General features: G+C 39.8%; 1 protein-coding gene across 3 annotated transcripts in view; it reads right to left on the bottom strand.

Moving 5' to 3' along the window:
• Positions 1–22,297, bottom strand: part of GRIA3 (glutamate ionotropic receptor AMPA type subunit 3) — a 314,305-nt gene that overhangs the window by 87,203 nt on the left and 204,805 nt on the right. For all 3 annotated transcript variants that reach the window (XM_055437923.2, XM_088834231.1, XM_055437921.2), the window contains 4 exons: positions 11,123–11,284; positions 6,182–6,349; positions 1,279–1,383; positions 83–190 (listed from right to left, as the gene is read on the bottom strand). In XM_055437923.2, the coding sequence (XP_055293898.1) occupies positions 83–190; positions 1,279–1,383; positions 6,182–6,349; positions 11,123–11,284 (543 nt within the window). The remainder of the gene's footprint in view (positions 1–82; positions 191–1,278; positions 1,384–6,181; positions 6,350–11,122; positions 11,285–22,297) is intronic.

Below are 22,297 nucleotides of genomic sequence, written 5' to 3'. Positions count from 1 at the left end.
GTCTTTCCTCCTGGCTGAAGACTGCTTTTCAGAAAACAGAAATCTTGCTGTACAGAAAGCCCACCTAGTTCTCCACACTTACCAGAATGGTAGTGACGACTATGGTCCGGTTCTCTGCAGATGCACTGTCATTGCTGATCTGCTGATCCGAGAAAGGCACAAACCTTTCGTACTCATTCCAGTAGCCAGCCTGGAAAGAGCAGACATTTGACCTGGTTGCCTATTTTTCACTCAAAAACTGCTGCCTGAAATTCGAGTACTCTTGTGGAATGGAAGTTTTTTTTAGTTGCTTGAGCTTTACAAGGATTGAGGTCCTCTCTCCCTTTGTCTTGCCACCCCTACCAGGACCACAACACTGACTTACACACACACAAGTGTGCTAGTTCCTTCATCCTGGGGCTTCCCATCCCTGCTTTGCTTTTACTGATATTTGGTAAAATAAGTTAGCCTACTGTAGAATGATCAGGCTTTTTGATTCTTTAAACTCAGATAGCAGAAGAATCCTTTCCTTAGGACTGTAGGATATCTGGGGTGTGGGGAGTGGGGTGGGGTGAGAAACCACCAATGGAGTATCCTGTAGAAGTGGTACAAGATATTTTATGTTCTAAGGTTTTATCAAGTGACTACTGAATTCCCACCTCATGACTATTAGTATGACAGAAGCAAAGTGGTTATTATGAAATTTAGCTCTAGAGAAAGGTACTTTGTCCAGAGTCCTTTTGGTAGGTGAGTTGGCAAAATGGAGAGATTACCTACTTTCTAATTCTTTTGCTAAAATCGTGTGTATCTTGGCAGCTTCTGTTTAAAGGAGCAGTTCCCAACCTTTTTGGTACCAGAGACTGGTTTCATGAAAGACAATTTTTCCATGGAGCAGGGGGAGGGGGGATGGTTTAGGGATGATTCGAGTGCATTACATTTATTCTGCACTTTATTTCTATTATTATTACATCAGCTCCCCCTCAGATCATCAGACATTAGACCCTGGAGGTTGGGGACCCCTGGTTTAAATAGCTTGCTAAAAAATTTGTAATTCCTTCCTGTATTGTAGGAAGCTTTGAATAACTCTTGAGTCTATCGCTTTTAAAGAACTAGCCTCAGAGGGAAATAGTCCTTTTACAATGTGTAGATGGAACACTTTGATTACAAGACAGCTCTGCATTGTAGCTACACTATTCACTGAATGGAAAGGCAAACAGGATGTTAACACGTATATCCTGCATCTGAGGGCTATCACTTTCTGAGAGATTTTTCACTGGGATATCTGTTTGGGTTACTTACCTTCCGAGAGCCAGTGACTTTCATTTCATATACATCGATGGTATAATTTGTCCTCCGTCCATAAGTGTCAAATTGTATGTTTCCAGTCATTCCTTGTACTTGCACCTGGTAGAAAGGGGAAAATGTAAAATTTTTAAATAGCACCACAATATTGCCTTCTTTGCAATGAGGTCTATGGACAGATCTTGGAATATTAGAGAACGTTTATCTTGAGCCAATGAGCTATATCCATCAGATCAGGTCTGCACAGATCTTCATTTTCTCCCCAGTATTTTGTAAGTATGGCTTTTAATGAAGCTCTGAGTGGTGTAACAGGCAGTTTCTTTTTTATTAGAGTATACTTGCCTTACAGTGTTGTGTAAGTTTCTGCTGTACAGCGAAGTGAGTCAGTTATCCATATATATCCCCTCTTTTTGCATTTCCTTCCCATATAGCTCACCACAGAGCATTGAGTAGAGGTCCCTGTGCCATACAGTAGGTTCTCATTTGGTGTCCATTTTATACATAGCATCAATAGTATATATATTTCAATCCCAATCTCCTAATTCACCCCACCATCACCCCTTTCCCCCTTGGTCTCCATATATTTGTTCTCTACATCTGTGTCTTTATTTCTGCTTCACAAATAAGATCATCCAAATAATTTTTATTGATTCCACATATATGTGTTAATATATGGTACTGATTTTTTTCTTTGGACAAGCAGTTTCTTATATGATACAGTAAGGGCCCTGCTACTAATTTTTCAAGGACTTGAAATTTCTACCATTAGTCTTTTCTGAAAAGAGTATCCCAAAGAGTATTCTTAGCTAGGATAATGTGTTCTTCTGGACTGTGAGTTCCTTGGGGACTGTGACTGTCTTATCTTAGTATTCTCAGTGTCCGAACATAAACTGATTTCAGAGTCACACGGGCTTTGAAGCTCCTGGATTCATCCCATAACTTCATCACTTACTAACTGTATGACCTTGGGGATGTTCCCTGATGCTTTTGTACTTCAGTGTACTAATCTGTAAAATGGGAAACCCTTGTGGTGCCTATCCCACTGAGTTATTGGGAGGATTAAATGAGCTATCCATATGTCATGTTTAGATCAGTGTCTGGCATGTGCTGAGCATTGCAATACATGTTAGCTCTATTAATAATAATAATTATTATTAATCAAAATGAGTTTTGTTTCTAATTCTTGAGGGGTTTACACATTTACCAACTACCATAGTAACAGGACGGAGTTTTTCCTCTTATTTAACCTATTCCTAGCTACAGACAGGTATGGAGAGCTAGGTCATGGAGGGATAATCTATAGACTGATGAAATTTGTTAAGTTGAGGGAATCAGGAGTATTGAATGCTACAGAAAACAGAGGTGCTGGAATAGCCTGAACATCTGGTTGGGATGCCAAATATAGAGGCGTGTATGGCATGATTTTTCCTTGGTCTTCGTCCCGTATTATGAACTAAAAAGAGGCTACCTCTAATGGGTGGAAAGATTTCCTTACCTATTTTTTACAGTTCAAGGACACTGGATGAAAGACCTCTAAATACGGCATTATTGTTACCCACGTGAATTACTCATCTGGTGAGTACGGGTCAAGGAATTTGCTTCAGAGAAAAAGAATCTGTCTTATTCTCCCACGATGAAAGGATGGAATACTTTTTCATCAGTTCAGTTCAGTTCAGTTCAGTCGCTCAGTCGTGTCCGACTCTCCGCGACCCCATGAATCACTTATAGAAAAATGAGAAGCTGTTTGTTAAGCAGGTCAGAAGTGGTAATAGGCTTGTGTGGCAGAAGAGAAAATTGATGGCAAATAGTAGTAAGCATCCTTTTAAAGGGAGGGGCCTTGTTCACCACCTATAGGAGACCATGGAATATCTGTTGAAGGAGAAATGCCCGCATGTGACTTCCTGAAGACAAGATGATTGTCCTACTGACCCAACAAACCTAAGCACTACTGTCAGCTTAGGCTTGCAGAGAAGGTGACATCATGCTTCTGGTTAAAGAAAAGATTCTTTGTTGAGGGATGGGTCTGATGTATGCACGAGGGATGGGTCTGTGACGCATGAAGGGTTCTTTACACTCTATTTTGAGCACTGAGCTCTGGGAGAGGAGATAGGTAGGGTAGAGACACTGGCAGAGGAACGTATTAAGGAAATCCTTCATTGCTGAAAATAGCAAAGGCTTCTAGTCTCATTAAGAATTGTATATTTCCAAAGATTCAGCCTATCTGAGAATGATCTGCAAACTGGACAACAGCCTAGACTGATTAGAACTTTTGGTGAGCACAAGTCGAACTGGACTACCACTCAGAAGTCTATTTTTAAGGATATGAATGTCAGGGACAGTTTCCCAATCCTCTCCACCCTGCACCTCAGGCTATATTGGGTGCTCCTCCTCTGGGTTCCCATAGCACTCCATGTGGAACATCACCATAACATTTAAATCATCTATGTATTTCCGCCTCCCCTGCTAGACTGGGAGCATCTAAAGAGGGAAAGGCATTCTTTTACTGTGTTCTTGGCAATGAATCCAGAGCCTGGGATAAAGCAGGGGTTCAATAAATGCTTACTGAACCAGTGGACAATTTTCAATGACTTAGAATTGTGACATATTTCAGTAGACCACGCTAAGGCTAATCTTTGCACTGTTGGTAGATTGTAAGGATAATTATTACCCGATCTGCAAGTGGCTGTAAGGTTTTCAAAAGTACTTCTTTACATATTAGCAATTTAAATGTGTTCCCTCATATTATTTCATGTTTGCATATTAACTTGGAGCCTGATACATAGTTGTTGGTACTCAGTAAATACTTGCTAAATGAATGGTGAGATTATTTATTCATTAAAACAGGCCCCTTCAGAGCCTCTATTAGGCAATGATTTTGTTTGCCAGATTTCTTTGAAGGAAGAGAATGATTGATTGAGCAACACCTATGTGCTAGTTATAATGAGGGATGCTTTTACATCATGCATTCCCACTTTTAATTAACTTAAATAAAATGGAATTTCTTTTAATATGGTAAAGTCTGGCCATCCTCTCTAGCAGTCCTCTGAAAACCAATCATTTGTCACAAGGTAAAAGGTACTTTGGGAAGAAGCTGATACTGTCCAGCCCCTCTGAAGCCATAGGCTGGCCTATGGAAAGAGGAAAAACATCCTTCCTGTTGACTGTCTGATCATGAGGACCTGGGGAAGAAGGTTACTTACCTGGCTTACAGCTTGAGTTTTATCAGTGTCAGACATTCAGAAACAATTTGTGCCATAATATGATCAATCTAATTTTTGTCTTGCCAAATTCATTTTTCATCCTTCACTCTGGTAGCTAGTTTTGTACTGGGGGAAGAGAGTCATTTGTGTCATGAATAGGGAGTCAATTTGAGATGCTGGCACTTGCCCCTTGAGGTTTTTGTTGATGAAAACTCCTTTTGATTCACTCTGAAGGAGTTTTATATTTCACTCATCATTATGTTTCACCTGACAATACAAATCTTGTAACAGCTATGAAGGTTGAATTTAATTAACTGCTCTTCAAAAACTGTGCAGTGCTACCTCCATAAAACTACACTCAGGGCATTTGTTAGGGAACTGACATAATGACATAAAAATCTGCATGATGGGAGAATGAATCATATCTCTTTCTTGGAGAGACACACAGGGGCTACTAACCCTTTTTGATTGAATGCTTCCAACTTGGCAAATTGAAGGCGGCAGTAAGAGAGCCAACTACACAAAATGATGTTATGTTATGAGGCCATTACAGGCTCTTCGTTGCTGGGTTGTGCACAGAATTCTCTTATCATTGTTGATCTCTTTGTTGATTTGGATATTCCAAACATCAGGATAATTAAAGAAGGAGAAATAAGAGAGTCTTGTACTGCTGAAGGCTCATTTTAATGCAAGCAGGCGAATGTAGCATAAAGCAAAATATTCAGGAAAGATCTTTTGCTTGGAGAGCTGCACTGAATGGGTGATGCTCCTCCTAGTGTGAATAATGGAATCTGTTCAAAGGATACGCTCAAAGCCTGAAATGCTCTCCCACCCAGTAACTACTAAAAACAAATGACCTATTTGACTGTCTAGCCATTGATTCCTTGTACTTTTCTTTAGGATTTTTCTCTAAGGCATTGGGGAAAAGCCTCTTAAGTAGGCGTAAAAAGGGATCGTATTCCTGCCTCTCACCTTGTAGAATATAGTATTACAGGTTCTTTTTGACCATAGAAACACTATCACACTGGCTCTATTCCACAGTCCATCCAGGCTAATAATTGGCTGATAAATCAGGATGCCAGTAATGTCTACCTTGAAGTTAGGAGCTTCCTAGAGAATACCCCAGTCCCCCTAAGTAATGTCATTTTCTGGAAAGTCTGAAATTTTGGAAAGCCATTTTCATGTTCAATCCGCAACTTTCAAGGATATTGAGCCTGATTTACTCTCCACACTTTAGTACAGAACTAAATATTCATTTGCCCTAAATTTACTGATATCATTTCTTAAGCTTCAAGGAATAACCTTCTAGTTTTAGATGCCTAGATTTTGATGAATAAATATAGATGCTTTTTTTTCTGTACACTTTGAACAGTCTATAGACTCTGATCCTCTTCCTTTTAGGGTATCTTTTCTCAGGATTGGGGTCCTTTTGGGTCTTTACAAGGTACCCCCGGCTTCCCTGGTGGCCCAGATGGTAAAGAATCCACCTGCAATGCAGGAGACCTGGGTTTGATCCCTGAGTTGGGAAGATCCCCTGGAGAAGGGACTGGCAACCCATTCCAGTATTCTGGCCTGGAGAATCCAAGGAAGAGGAGCCTGGTGGGCTACAGTCCATAGGGTCTCAAAGAGTTGGACACAACTCAGCGACTTTCACTTTCACTTAAGGTACCCCCATCCCAATTACCCATTGTGAGCATTACCATTTTCAGAGCTCTCTCAATATCAATTCCTTGACTCCAGGGCACAGCAGGGTTTGCTAAGCAGTCTCCAGCACTGCCTCTCCGGGACACGTCCACTCGCTGCCTCCTCAGGTAGCGGAAAGCTTCTGCTATGACCAGTATTGCATCGTGCGTCAGTGCAGATGTGTACTGAAATGGACGTATGGAAAACAAGATATCATGACAAACAAGGCTCTCCAAACTTGCCTTATTCCTTATTTTCATTCATTTCCAACTCTTGTTCTATGAACTCACCCTCTTAATTATTTGAATCAATGGATCTCTGGGCAAGCCTGACTTTGATCCATTCTAGAATGATGCAGCTTACCTCATGTGCACACAGGTTAAGATTATTAAGATCAAATGGCTCAAGGGAATCGCTCTCTTGTTCTCAATGCTGTGGTTTGTATTGAGTGAATGACTACTAAAAAGGCCAGATCCTTTATAGAGAGTGAAATATGTGGGAAGTTAAAGGATGGCATATGTAGATTGGAGGGGAAATAGCATATCCTACAGCAAGGTTGGGTTATTGCTGTTTCTAATAGAAAATTCAGATCTGGTGTTTACTTATGGGAAAATAGAAATAGCTAAGTTAGACAGCTTGAAATTAATTTGGAGGGAAACATTAATCATTTCTGTCTGGACCATGTTTCTGGTGAACTAGGACTTCTGGCCAGCAATAAATCAGTTTTTGTTTTCTGGGGGAGGCGGTGGAGAGGGGTTAGCGAAATCTAAAGTTGGTTTTCGATGGTATAAAATTATAATTGTTATTGAGTTTTAAATCTGATAACGTTGATAATTCATAGGCAATGTTTCATGATGCTACCTTTTCCAAGCAAGAACAGTTTCAAGAATAGTTACTGTCTATTCCTTGGATAAACTGTACTGATATGCTCTACTAAGGATGAGGCCAGTCATTTAACACAAGGGATTTGATTATCTGCAGTTGACATGGTGGATGCCTTTTCATTAAATGAATCAACAAAGTATGATTAAAATAAGCTGGCCCCTGTTTTGCAGAGGTGACAAATACTGGTAGAATATAGAACTCTTGATTAAAAAAAAAAATGAAGCTAAAAATGCCCTAGAGGGAATTGTCTCTCTTTCTAGTATGTCCCTATACAATTGTGAGTGAATACATTGTCGTCTTTACAACTATCAACTAACTTTTCTGACTTTTCTCATGTTACTTTTCTTATATCAATTATGACAGTAACAAGGGACATATGTTCTTTCATGACAATCTGCACACTACATACACATGCCAACATGGCAGTGATTTTTTTCCCAGCAAAAATTTTCACTGCAAAAATTGTCAGCAATCTTACTATAGTCCGCTCCAAGCCATGCCAAAATAGCTATTTAATTTTCTACTTTTTCAGCTTCTACTTACTAATGTGTGAGTATCTAAAAAAAGCCCCCAAAGGAAATGTTCAAAAAATATAGACTAAATTAAGCATCAGAATTTTAATTTCTAGACAGTTTTATTTCCTAATCAAAAATATTGTCCATCATGGTCTGAAGCAGACTATTTGTCTGATTGATATAGAGCAAGGTTCCATAATGGGTATTACAAGTCTAAGTAATCTGAAAGTTGTAACCATCTATTGAAATATTACATTTTCCTAAGTTATTTGAAGGGTTTTACTTATAAACCTGAATAGTTCTCTCAGTAAATTCTGAGAATTTTTCATCATACATATTATGAGTTACCAATGGATAATCCAGAGCTGAGATTGTCTTCTTTCACTTTTGTACAACTTCTACTGCTTCTAAACAGGCATAAATGACTCTTTAGTACCCTTTTCAGACTTTTACTCTTGTCCATTTTTTTTTGTGCCTAACATAGTGTCTGACACATTGTAGATACCCCTAAAATATTGACTAAATGAATTGTTTCCCTCTACCTATTGCCTGCTAAATCTAAGGATGGCAAAACAGTGGATTGGCAGTTGTATGAAAATATGTTTGTATAAGCTCACCTAGATGTATGGGCAGATTTAGCCCATAAAAAGATTTAACTCATTAAAGAAATGCAAATCAAAACCATAGGGAGATATTACCTCACACCTATGAAAATGGCTATTGTCAAAAAGACAACAGTAAGCACTGGTGAGGATGTGAAGAAAAGGGAACCCTCATGCACTGCTGACAGGAATGTAACAGACTTAGTCACTGTGGAAAACAATATGGAGGTTCCTCAAAAAATTCAAAATAGAACTGCCATATCATCTAGCAATTCCACTCTTGGGCATACATCTGAAGGAAATAAAATCACTGTCTCAGAGAAATAGCCACATGCCCCATGTTCACTGCAGCAGTATTTACAATAATGAGCACATGGAACAAACCCCTGTTCATCAAATCATCAAGTGATGAATGGATAAGGAAAGAAAGTGATACATACCATACACACATATACTCATACGTCAACTATATTTCAGTAAAAATATACATGCATGCAGAGAACACAATGCAGTATTAGTAATCCATCAAAAGAAAGAAATCCTGCAACTTTTGATAGGCAGATGGCATTATGCTAAGTGAAATAAGTCAGACAGAGAAAGACAAATACTGTATGATCTCACTTATATGTTCAGTTCAGTTCAGTTCAGTCGCTCAGTCGTGTCTGACTCTTTGTGACCCCATGAATCACAGCATGCCAGGCCTCCCTGTCCATCACCAACTCCCAGAGTTCACTCAAACTCATGTCCATTGACTCAGTGATGCCATCCAGCCATCTCATTCTCTGTCGTCCCCTTCTCCTCCCGCCCCCAATTCTTCCCAGCATCAGAGTCTTTTCCAGTGTGGATCCTCCCAAAAAATGAACTCATTAGAAACAGAGAACAGAACAGTGGTTGCCAGAGGTGAGGGTTGGGGAACAGGGAAAAATGAATGAAGATGGTCAAAAGGTATAAACTTCCAGTTATAAGATTGATAAGTTCTGGGACTGTAACGTATATCATGGTGACTATAGTTAATGATATTGCTTTGTAAATATTTTTGAAAGTTGTGAGGAGAATAGATTTTAAAAGTTCTCATCATGAGAAAAAACTGTAACTGTGGTGGTAATGTTAACTTATTGTGGTGATCCTTTTGCAATATATACATATATCAAATCATTATGTTGTGTACTTAAAACTAATACAATGCCACATGTCAGTCATACCTCAATAAATAATAAAGTCACCATCTTAAAAAAGATTTGACTACAAATGATTCATCATAGGAATTGTGGCCATATTTACTGAAATATATGAGGCCACAGGAAAAATCTGGCATATATGATTAAAAAGCAGAGACATTACTTTGCCAACCAAGGTCCATCTAGTCAAGGCTATGGTTTTTCCCGTGGTCATGTATGGATGTGAGAGTTGGACTGTGAAGAAAGCTGATCGCCGAAGAATTGATGCTTTTGAACAGTGGTGCTGGAGAAGACTCTTGAGAGTCCCTTGGACTGCAAGGAGATCCAACCAGTCCATTCTAAAGGAGATCAATCCTGGGTGTTCATTGGAAGGACTGATGCTAAAGCTGAAACTCCAATACTTTGGCCACCTCATGCATCGAGTTGACTCACTGGAAAAGAGTCTGATGCTAGGAAGAATTCGGGGTGGGAGGAGACGGGGACGACGGAGAATGAGATGGCTGGATGGCATCACCGACTCGATGGACGTGAGTTTGGGTGGACTCCGGGAGTTGGTGATGGACAGGGAGGCCTGGCGTGCTGTGATTCATGGGGTCGCAAAGAGTCGGACACGACTGAGCAACTGAACTGAACTGAACTGATGATGTAATCACTACAGCCACAGAGGACCACTTAACTACTGCGTGTCTTAAATTATAGCTTACAACTTTTTTAGAATATATCAATTGCACAAGGTAAGGTCGCACTTGTATTATGTCGCTGTGACCCATACAGGGTGGTCCTGCATGGGTGATTCAGAATGTATCTCTTTTCTGTCTATGTGCCCATTGTTCCTCTTTACTGTATTCTTCCCAGGGAGGAAAGATGTGAGGATGAGCATCTCGAAACCATAAGAAAGGAAATGTCCCCTCCCCTTTCCTTTTTTAGGGAAGAGCCTTGAACCTTGGCTCTACTTTGATTCCTCATCTAGATCACAAGGATTCCACAGTCATGGTACATACATGTGTTCACTCTATCAGGAAGGAAGAATTTAAAGTCTGTTTCATACTTAAATCAATGCACTAAGGGAATGGGTTACTTAAAATTCAGTGGAAAGATCCTTTGTGTAACATGAATAATTTCCCCCCATTTATCTGTTTTAATTCCTGATTTTAAAATAATAGGATTTCTAGCCATAGGGGAACACGAATGAAAAATGTGCACTTTAAGCATAACTTTCTGCTTTTAATGTTCTTATCTTGATTTCATGAAAACGAGCAACTTAGGTAATCTAATTATTTAAAGATACTTTTGTAGGCAGGAAAACATTTCCATTCAATATATGCATAGGCGACACATACTCTGTATTAGAACCTAATTCACTTGGGTGTTCTGAGATTCATGAAACTTATTAACACAAAGCAATCACATCAATAATGTAAAATCTAATTTTCCATTTCAGACTATCAATTTTCCTTACCTATTCCCACTGCCCCCACCCTTTGTCCAATTTAGGTTCTTGTAAAATTGTAAGTTATAAGCACATTAAAAATGAAATTCATTAAAAAATTAAGTTACCATTTCCAAACACCGGGTTGTAAAGACCGCCTTCTCGATAGCTTCTTTATTTGTGAATTTAGTTTTCAAAGGCAGGAGCATCACCTGCAATTGTGTTTTAGCATCCTTGAAACACTTCTGAGGGACAACCAGTTGATCACTGGATGACCATAAATATATAAAGGCATACTAAGATCCTCTGGAAAGCTGGCCCAAGGTTTCTACATGCTGTGGAACATTACCTTTAGTGGTGCATTCTTGGCTTCGGGAAATTCCCTTTCATCCAGCCTCACCCAGCGCTGAATGAACTGCTGAACCATAGGGTTTTCGTTGTTGACAATCTGGAATCCTGTAATGTTGGCTCCCCCATGCATGACTCTTTCTAGCAAAATATCAGTAAAACCCTAGAAAGAGATTGAAAGAGAACTGTGATTGTGAGAGGTCATGCATTCTTACTCGTTGTATCTGTTACAATGCTAAGGAGGAAATGAAAGTTCCTTTCCCAAGATCCTTCTTTAGCAATCAAAAAAACCCTGGACACATTGGTTACATGTCAATTATATCTCAACAAAAACCAAAATCGCAACAAACAAACAAACCCTGATACAGACTAATTCTTAGGCACTCTGAAACTACAGGCATGATGGAGAAAATATACATCCTTCCATTTTAGTGCCCATGATTTTATTTAGTGTAGCACTGAAAGGACAAACATCAGAGTCAATTTTAAGTGAATGTTTTTATTTCTTTCATTTACCTATATTTTTAAATCTTTCTTCAATGAATACAAATACAATGATTCATCTAACTAGAAACTGTTGAAAAAGTTGGTCCTAGCTAACATGCCAAATATAGCAGATTGCTTTTCAGATTTGAATGATGAGTAATTTCAACATTTGCAATTTACAAAAATGCCAAAGAGTGAAACTGACAGCTTGGTTGTATGTGATGGTACAAACCCCAGGGTATGTCTCACATGAGTCCATGAATGAGTTTTGACATCTACTTCATAGCATCCACCATTTTCTTCTTCTTTTGTTCTGGTTTCTGTCTGTTGCCTCTGCCACCTAAGCCTCCTGAAGGAATCTCTTCATGTTCCTATCATGCCATCTTCACCTGGGTATCACCAGTTCCACTGGGCATTGCTATTTTCTGAGACACCCCTCCCAGGAGTTCCTGCTATTTCTGCTCGATAACTGTCTCTTGCTAGTTGCTTTTGATGCCCTTAGGTCCTCAGTGGGTTGGAGACAATATTTATATTCATAAATAAATTTTAAAATTGTTTCAAAAATAAAGTTGAAAGAATTATACAGTGAAAATGAAGTAGTCATTTCAGATTTCACAATTAACATTTTTCTATCCATCCATCAATCCATTTCATTTTTTGGATGCTTTTCAAAGAAAGTTGCAGATGTTAGAATACTTCATACCAAAGACTTCAGCATGTAGGTCATTAACTAGAGTTCAGTGCTTGAAGTTTTCATCCTTCCTTTCCTTCCTTCTTCTGCTGCTTCTTTTTTTTAAAGGCTTTCTTTTTAAAGTCTTTATTGAATTTGTTACAATATTGCTTTCGTTTTTTACATTTTGGTTTTTTTGGGCCCAACGCATGTGAGATCTTAGTTTCCCAATCAGGGACTGAACCCGCATCCCCTGTATTGTAAGGCAAAGTCTTAACCACTGAACAACCACGGAAACCCCCCTTTCTTTCTTTCTTTTGATAAAATTTACATCCAATAAAATGCACAAATCTTAAATATACCACTCAATGGGTTGATAAATGCATACACTACTACTGCTACTGCTGCTAAGTCGCTTCAGTCGTGTCCGACTCTGTGTGACCCCATAGACGGCAGCCCACGAGGCTCGCTCGTCCCTGGGATTCTCCAGGCAAGAACACTGGAGTGGGTTGCCACTTCCTTCTCCAATGCATGAAAGAGAAAAGTCAAAGTTAAGTTGCTCAGTCGTGTCCGACTCTTAGCGACCCCATGGACTGCAGCCCACCAGGCTCCTCCATCCATGGGATTTTCCAGGCAAGAGTTCTGGAGTGGGGTGCCATCGCCTTCTCCGAAATGCATACACTATATTACTTAAATCCCTGCTAGTTCTCAAAGTTTTCTTTTTCTGCATTCTAAGTTTTCATTGAAGTATAATAATCATATAGAAAAGTGCACACATCTTTAAGTATAGGCTGATGAATTTTCACAACCTGAACGCATGAATGTAACCAATACCCAGAAGCCCCGCTCTTGTATGCCTCTCTAGTTACCATTCTGAAGCCTGCTTCTTTTAATTCTATGTTTCTTCAATTTGGGCAACAAGGCAGTCGTAGAAAATATTTTAGTGAAGCAGCGTTTTCAGTTATTACTCTTCACCCCATTCCTCTTCCTTTCATATGTGGGATATGAGCCAAAGAGTTTGCATCACTGAGAACTATTCCTCCTTTCCAATGATCAGAAGATGTTTTTAAAATGAACATTAACTTGTTAGGATGAGTTTTCTCCCAAAGGTCTCCTTCCTGAAATAAACAAAGACTCAATGATTTCTCCCATTTGTTCTCCTTAGCACAACAATCAGCAGAAAGGTTTGCTTGTGTGTAAAGGCTTGCAGAGGCTCCAGATGGGGCTTAAGCCTAACTATTATCCAACTCCCAACTCTCACCCCCTAAACATACATACAAATAGAGAGCTGAGGACAAAACTTCAACAAATGGCTTTAAGTCATTTGCTGTACCAAACCATATTTGCCAGTTAAAAAGTATTACACAAGAGCATTGAGCAACTGTCCATCTGTCTGCTGGTGGGGGCTCTCTGGTGTTGGCCTGAAAGAGGGAGCCCCTTTCTTTGAAAGAAAAAAGTTGAGAAAGATTCTGCCACCATCTTGGTCCCCAGGGTCAATGGCCATAATATGCCCTAGGAAATAGTATTTTCTGTGCCATTTATGCTTTGGATAAGCCTCACATTTCCATTTCCTTCACACCATAGCATGTTAAAATGGCAACACAGGATTAAAAACAGGGAGGGCGAGAGAAAGGATCCCAGAAATCTCACATCTGCCTTAAGGCATAAGAGGCAGCACTTCAGTCTGGTTACTCACCACAGCACCCCCAGAAACATTTTACCTCACTATCTTTTTCTCAGCAGAAACACTAAAAGGAGGGGTCCAACTCAAATTTACCTCACCGATTACCTCCACTTACTTCCAGAAGGCTTTGCTTTGCCACACAGGCCCAATGTATTCCCGCTTGGCTGTCTTCCTCCCTATTAAACATACTGTAATTTAGAAGTATCTCCATAAGAACACTCTGCACTCATGCTTCTACCTCACAGCAACCATATCGCTGAGGACCTAGAAGTTTCTCAGTCAACTCATGTTTTATGACACACAGAGCTGGGATTACGTTCTGGCACTTCTCAGACTGGAATAGCCTGGAATGCGTCCTCAGCAGCACAAATAAACCCAGGGGAAGGTCACCTCAAATGACTTGTTTGTCTGGCAAGACCTCCACAACATTAGCTCTTGTCAACTGCTCTGAGGGCTTACCCATCCACAAGGGCAGAAAGCCTAACATAGCCCCATGGACAAAACGGAGAGAGAAGTGTGGTGGAAAAAGAAAGGAGAGGGACTTCCCCTGGTGGTCCAGTGGTTAATACTCTGTGCTTCCACTGCAAGGGGACACGGATTTGATCCCTGGTCGAGGAACTAAGATCCCGCAAGCTGCACAGTGTGGCCAAGAACAAAACAAAATCATACAAAAAACAAACAAAAGAAAGGAGGTAATAGACTTTTAGGAAGATGAAAGGAGAGATCTCGCTGCTAAAGGGCAAAAGTAGGCTGGCTCCTGGTCCTGGCTCTGCCTTTGTCCTATTTGTGCACAGTTTGTCTGTGATCTCTTATCAGATTCTACAGCTTGAATGTTGCCCCGGTGCCCAGCATTTAGATGCAGTGAGTCACAGTTCTCAAGGTTGAGATAATCAAGGCTGGATTTGCCCTAATCCCTCTGAAAAAAACACAAATGCAGCAGAGCTAACCAACAATTATCAAGGACATAAAAGGGAAAAAGAGAAATCAGGCAAATGGTAGAGAAGGGGATAAAAAAAGCTGTTCTGGCTAAAGGCAGGAGTTGATTGATGCTTGATCGTCCTTCTAACACTTTTTTTTAAAGAATTTTCTTTTGGTATCAACTATTGTTAAATTACATGATTCAAATGCCACTGACAGTCCACAGGATTGTAAAAATTAAAGCTTGATTCTTTCTATAGCCTCTTCAGACATACACTAATGCAGCAGAGCTGACATCTAACACAGAGGAGGGGAAAGGAGGAAAGAGAGAGAAGGCTGATGGCAATTCAGAGAGAGGGTCTGTTTAAAGTGAAGTTTTGGTTGGATTCTGGTCTTTCTGCTCCTTTCCCATTTGAAGGCATTGCAGCATCCCATAATAATCTTTGGATTTTTATGGTTATGACACTTGTAATGCTAAAGGCAGGCTGAAGATCCCCCTAAACCAATGTAAAGACACACAGCAGAGGTGATGATACAACATCCAGAAAGGAAATGGAATCAATGAAAGAGTTGGGGTAAGTGCACGAAGATGGATGTTAGGAGAGAAGTATGGACTGAGGGGCAGGGGCTAGCTCTCCTGCTCCTACTTCTCCTATCCCATTATTATTATTATTATATTTAAAACCAAGGTCTTCCCTGGTAGCTCAGTTGGTAAAGAATCCACCTGATGCAGGAGACCCTGGTTCGATTCCTGGGTCAGGAAGATCCGCTGGAGAAGGGATAGGCTACCCACTCCAGTATTCTTGGGCTTCCCTTGTAGCTCAGCTGGTAAGGAATCTGCCTGCAATGTGGGAAACCTGTGTTGGGAAAGGTCCCCTGGAGAAGGGAAAGGCTACCCACTCCAGTATTCTGGCCTGGAGAATTCCATGAACTGTATAGTCCATGGGGTTGCAAAGAGTCGGACATGACTGAAACCAATAGTACTAAATTTAGTTTTAAAAATCAAACTGGAGATGTAACATATCTTTCTCAATTATTGACAAAGCAAATAGAAACCAAAGACACAGAAATGGAAAGATTATAATAATAACATTTGGATTCAAGAGATTATCCCATTATTTTAAGCATTTCACCCATTCATAACCTCTGGTTAGATCTCCTTAGGCTGGTGAATCACAGTCTTCAAGGTGGGAAAGTTGAGACTGACTCTCTTAAAACCTCTCAAAAGACATTAACACAAAATAAATGATCAACAAACATGGATGGTAAAGGGGAGAGTCAGTGGAAGAAAGATGGAAGTTAGGAGAGACAAGATGGCTAAGAAGGGAGATTATGCTGGTTCCTGGTCCACCTCCAATATCTATCCCATTGTTTATTTCTAGAAAAAGTTTCTAGAAACTATTATCATGTAAAACCATAGTTGAGAATTGGGGCTTAAGGCTACCCACAGCTTCAGTGAAATAGCTAATGCAACAAAGGTGACCAGCAAACATACAATAAGGAGGTAGGAAAAAAGAAAGAGGAGTGGTAGAAACCGATAGTGTATTAATAAGAGATGGATTCTGGCTATAAAGTAAGAGGTGCCAGGCTACTGGTCTTCTCTGCTATCTAAATTTAAGACACTGCATTTTCCTAGAATATGCTGCTAGATTTTAGTTGTTGAGCTGGTCCTACCCCCTCATGGTGTTTATACTGAGGCTGTGTATCCCTGAAAGCCATGTAAAGACACTGAAACAAAACGAAAACAAACCATGCAGGGTATATAAAACAGGGGAAAAAAAATGATGGTGGCAAGGAGTATTCTGGTATGATAGGGGAAGTTAGGAGAAATGTCCTGATTCAGGGGAGTAGTTGGCTGGCTCCTGGTTCACTTTCTCAACCTGTGTGATTATTTTAAGACATCTTATTCATCCATACATAGAGACTATGAGATGAGACTATATCTGTCTAAAACTCTAAGCAGACCCTAATGCAACAGAAATGACCTTCAACCATCTGGATGATAAAGGGGAAAATAAAAGATGAAAGGCAGTTATAGAAATTTCAAGTTGAGGTTCAAGTTCTAGCTATGTGCTAGGTTTCCACAGAAGGACCGCCTTCCTGTGCTCAGTTGCTCAGTCATGTCCTTCCATCTGTATTCAATTTGTTAATGCAGATACTGTTTCCTTCACAAATTGCTACAGTCTATTGTTTTTTATGATTATTTAAAAATTTTAACTGAAGTATAGTTGATTTACAGTGTTGTGTTAATTTCTTCTGTACAGCAAAGTGACTCACCTGTGTGTGTGTGCATATATTGGAGAAGGAAATGGCAACCCACTCCAGTATTCTTGCCTGGAAAATCCCATGGGTGGAGGAGCCTGGCAGGCTACAGTCCATGGGGTCACAAAGAGTCGGACACGACTGAGTGACTTCACTTTCACTTTCATATATATATATGTGTGTGTGTGTGTATATATATATATATATACTTTTTCCTATTCTTTTCCATTATAGTTTAGCATAGGATATTGAATATAGTTCCCTGTGCTAAAAGGTAGGACCTTGTTGTTTATCCATTCTATATATAACAGTTTGCATCTGCTGTTCCCATACTCCCAATTCATCCCTTCCCCCCATCACCCAGCAACCACAAGTCTGTTCTCTAGTACATTCTATTGTGAGAATCCAGTCTATGAGGATTGTAGGATTGTAAACAGAGGCCTGATTTTCCCCATAGGCTCACCAATGACACGGATCGGGGAGAGGCGACCACAAAACATTTAGCGAGTATGAGAATATTTCTTAAAATCGTGTAAAAGGCATAAACTGAGAATCACAGTTATTTTATGACTGAGGATCTAGATCCATGGCTGGAGGTATCTGGTTCCAGGAACTCCTTTTGTAATAATTTTCATTTTGCAAGACACCCACAGCAGTCAAAGTGGTAAAGTTAAAGCTGTGAATCCTTGAAACCAACCTAAACACAGGCAATAACACAGACAAAAGGCCAAACAACAGCCAGAGTGTCTGAGAAGGGCAATAAAATTATGGTGATAGAGGGGACATAGTGGCAGGATGATGGAAGTTAGAAATGGTCTGACCACACTGATGAACCTATTTGCAGGGCAGGAATAAAGATGTGGAAGTAGCGAATGGGCATGTGGACACAGAGGGTAAGGAGAGGGTGAGACAAGTTGAGAGAGTAGCTTTGACAAATATACACTACCATGTGTAAAATAGATAGTGGGAAGCTGCTGTATATCACAAGGAGCTCAGCCCGGTGCTCTGTGATGACCTAGAGGGGTGGGGTGTGCGTGGTGGGAGACTCAAGAGGGAGGGAACATATGTATACTTATGGTTGATTTACGTTGATGTACAGCAGAAACCAACACAACATCCTCCAATTAAAAAAAAAATTTCCTCATAGATTAGATTCTGCCAAAGTGGGGGTGGGGGGTGGAAACTAGTCTGACTGCCAGAGATCCAGTAGCAGAGAAAAAGGAGAAAGCGGGGAGAGTGATAGGGTGGGAGGTATTAGAAGTCAGTGCTTCCTGGTCTGGTTTTGTTTTTATTATTATTATCTTTTGGTGATCTTCAGTTGATGTTTTTCACCCAAACTCTATACTTTGGGGAATTTTGATTCCCTGACCTCCATAAACCTTATTAAAGAACTGATTGTAACAGGTTTAGCCATCCAGCACCAATCTCTAACAGTTGCTTTGATGCTCAGTCGTCTCCAGCTCTTTGTGACTCCATGGACTGTAGTCCGCCAGGCTCCTCTGTCCACGGGATTTTCCAGGCAAGAATACTGGAGTGGGTTGCCATGCCATCCTCCAGGGGATCTTCCCTATCCAGGGACTGAATCTGTGTTTCCTGCATTGCAGGAGTAAGGAGTGTGAAAATGGATATTGAATGGACACCTCTGGCTGAATGATTAGTTTCCTGGCCAGTTTTTTTTCCTCTCACTTTGTGATCTACAAGAGGGACTTTGCCATTCCGTTTGTTCTTTTGAGAATTGAAGTCTCTGTCTGGCCTCCCTGAAGCTTTCGTCAGATTGCACATAGATTTTATCACCCAAAAGCCATTAGGTAAAAATGGAAAATAAAGAAGGAGCAGGGGTAATATGTAGAGACAGATATTTTAGGAGAGCGCTTCAGGCTAAAAGGAGATGTTTTATGCCTCCTAATCCCCCATGTCCAGTATTTGGGGATGGTCACCCATAATCAGCTATGTTGGGAAATTAGAATCCCTAGTTGCCTAAAGCTTCTGTAAAAATCAAATGAAGGAGTTAGGCTTTCAACACTCAAAGCCAAGAAGTGAAAGAGGAAAAAGACGGGATTGCAAAGGTTAGGGAGTAATAAAGTATGCATCCTACTAGCTGTCGAATTATTCTTACAGCCAGCTACCTAAGACTCCACTTCTGAGCTGCTTCTTATTCGTTGATCTTTATCATGTGACCTTTTCCAGAAAGTTCCATCCTCACTCCTCCCTGAGAGAAACACCAATGGGTAAGACAGTTTTCTCAGTCAACCATGTCTGAGCAGTTTCCTGAGGCCTCCCCACACATGCTAACTACCCCCACTCAGGCTTCTTCCAGCACCACAGGCCCAGCTTCCTGTTTATCCTGCTTTTCCAACCCTGTCCCCTGAGTCCTGCTGTGAGCAGAAGTAATGCAGTGACCAGATAGCAATACATGTGAATACAGATGGATTTTTTTTATTCTCACAAAATCCTTGTCTTTAGAAAAAGCGTGTTTGATTACAAATCTAAATATGTGATAAGTAAGTTTACAAGTTTTTACTTTTTAACTCATATCTTTGGTTCAGAACAAAATTAACATTTAAAGTTCTTTAAGCCTTTTTAGTTTGTTTTCACATTTGTTTCAGGCTTTAAGTGCTTGTCCCAAGTACGTCTTCCAATAGCAACTGCTTTAAAAAGGGCAGAAAACGTGTATTTTCTTATTTAATACATGCATTTAAATGTCAGTTCAGTTTGGTCGCTTAGTTGTGTCTGACTCTTTGCGACCCCATGGGCTGTAGCATGCCAGGCTTCTGACTTCAAATGCAATTTTTATACCATGAATTCTGTTTTCCTCACTGAACTTTACCTGCTATTAAAAATTATATATCTTAAAATAATATATTTTTACCAAAGACAAAATGTGTTCCAATAGATTTCTTTGATATTTTTTGTGGAAAAGGATAACTCATTTTGTTTTCTTTTGGAATGTTCAAGTTGAATTGAATGTTCAAGTTGAATATCTCATTCATGCTGAATGAGATACCAATGAATTTCCAATTAGAACCTTTCTTATACTGTAGAACCCCTTTTTCTGTCTACCCACTATATTAACTTCCTTATTCCAAGTGCATATTAAAAAGAATGTGCCCAAAGAAAAATTGTTATATTCCCTTAAAACCTTTTCCTGTATCTTTTCTTTAAATTAGTGGCACTTTAGGCCATTTGGGTCACTGGGTATGGGGCCCAACCACCTGTATTTTTTTTTTTTTAATAAACTCAACAGATGAATGAAGCACAAGTAGGTTTAAGAGCCACTGGCCTAGATCATTGTCTTGGCTTCCTAGCTGGTGCTCCAGTTCTTTACTTTTCCAGTTTATTCTTTGCATAATAAATTTATCTTCCTAAAACACCCATTAGAGCATAATATTCCTTTCTTCAAATCACTGCAAGGACTTCCTACTTTCTACAGACATGTTAACTGCTGAATATGCTGACTTGACCTTCAAGGATTTCCATTACCTGTTATCTTTAGTTCTCTTGGCCTTATCTACACCCTTTCCTTCAACAGGCCTCATGCTCTCACAGTCTAGCCACGTCACGCCCTTCTAAAGCTTTGCATTTTTGTTTCCTTTGTCTACAAAGGGTCATCATTTCATCATTTAGAGCTCTGGGTGTCTACTGATGTTTCACTCTTCAAGAACCATTTCAGTTAATAAAATAATGATGAAGAAACATCTTAAAGTTGCCTCTGTATTCTCTACCAGTTAGTAAGGCCAGTTGCGCCCTTCTTTTGCTAGCTATTGCATAGGCTCTTGCATGCCCCAACTGCTTATGGGCTCCTGTCCTCCTTCATTGTCGCATATCTTCCTGTGCTTTCCATGTAATACGTTTATGTATAAACTCCACAACCTTATTGCTAAGTGACTGCAAGATTCCAAATCCCCTGCTGTACTAAGAGGAATTTCTGTTGAGCCCATGTTATTATTTCATAGGAATTTTTATAACTAGATGTGATGATCAGATACTCAAAGATTTTTCTGTGTCTAGACTAGATATCAAATTCTAGTGCTCCTTGCATTTCACCAATTCTGTTTGGTTGAAATTGTATTTTATTTTCTTGTTTTTGTTTTTTGCTCACTCCCATGGTGGTCTCCTTTCCTTTGGTTGGTCCAGTAAATTATGTGCAGAGGGAGAGATTAAAGGAGATGAGAGAAAGTAAAGAATGGTTGGAGGCAATCCTGCTCGCAGGTAGGGCAAGTTGAAACTCTAATTTCTCACTTCCTATGTTCTAAGTATCTGTACACTTGACTATTTGCCTCTGTGCAACAAAGGCAAGATTTGTTGGAAATATGAAGTTAGATTTTAAGTTTTGCTATATTTCATCAGTTGCATTGCTTCTCAATCACATCACATCTTTATGAGCTAGAGCACTGTTGCCCACACCTGAATCCAACAGTATAAAACCAACCATGACCTCTGTGCCTAATTCAGGGCTTGTAAGCTATTGGTATGTTTGATTAATTCTCCAAGGTCTTTTACAAAGACATTAGTTCCACAACTGACATTCAAACACAGAGTGTCCCTGATTTGAGAACAGCCAGACAACTCAGTCTTCCAAAGATTCAAATGACTCTGGTATTATCCTGTCTCCCTTGATTTATTCATGTAATACTGCAACTCACTTTCCTTCTCGTAGTGTAGATAATTAGGATTTGGAAATAAATATATTCAAGGCTTACTTTTAGAGTACTTCATTTTAAGATATTACGTGAAGATTTCCTTTATGCAATGTTATTGTTAGGGTACATTTTGTACAGAGAGGAAAGCAGAGACAAGATAAATTGGGTGACTTTCATTGAGTTGATGGTAGATTATGGGTGAGAAATGAGAAAGGTGGCTTGCCTATAGGAAAGATAAAAGCAGTAGAATGAAGGGTGGAAGGCTGCCAAGGACAAGCATCTATCTCACAATTTGGACGAAGGCTGGCTGTGCCTTTAGTGCCATCTGAATTGTTCATCTGGGTGATGCTTTGATAGGGAAATGAATAGTACTTGTGGTGACTCAAGTTATCAGATTGCTAATGAGAGACACAAGTCTTTTTCTAGAAGCAGACGCATCCTCCTGAGAGGGTGTAATGTATGGAGTTAAAGATTACACCATATAAATTAGCACTTGATTACAGGTTGCTTGTATTG

Source organism: Moschus berezovskii, chromosome X (genome assembly GCF_049115385.1).
Source record: "Moschus berezovskii isolate FMDL1 chromosome X, NW_MosBer_1.0, whole genome shotgun sequence".
In the NCBI taxonomy this organism is placed as follows: domain Eukaryota; kingdom Metazoa; phylum Chordata; class Mammalia; order Artiodactyla; family Moschidae; genus Moschus; species Moschus berezovskii.
Note: the sequence above shows the minus strand (reverse complement) of the source record. Positions and strands in the feature narration are given on the sequence as shown.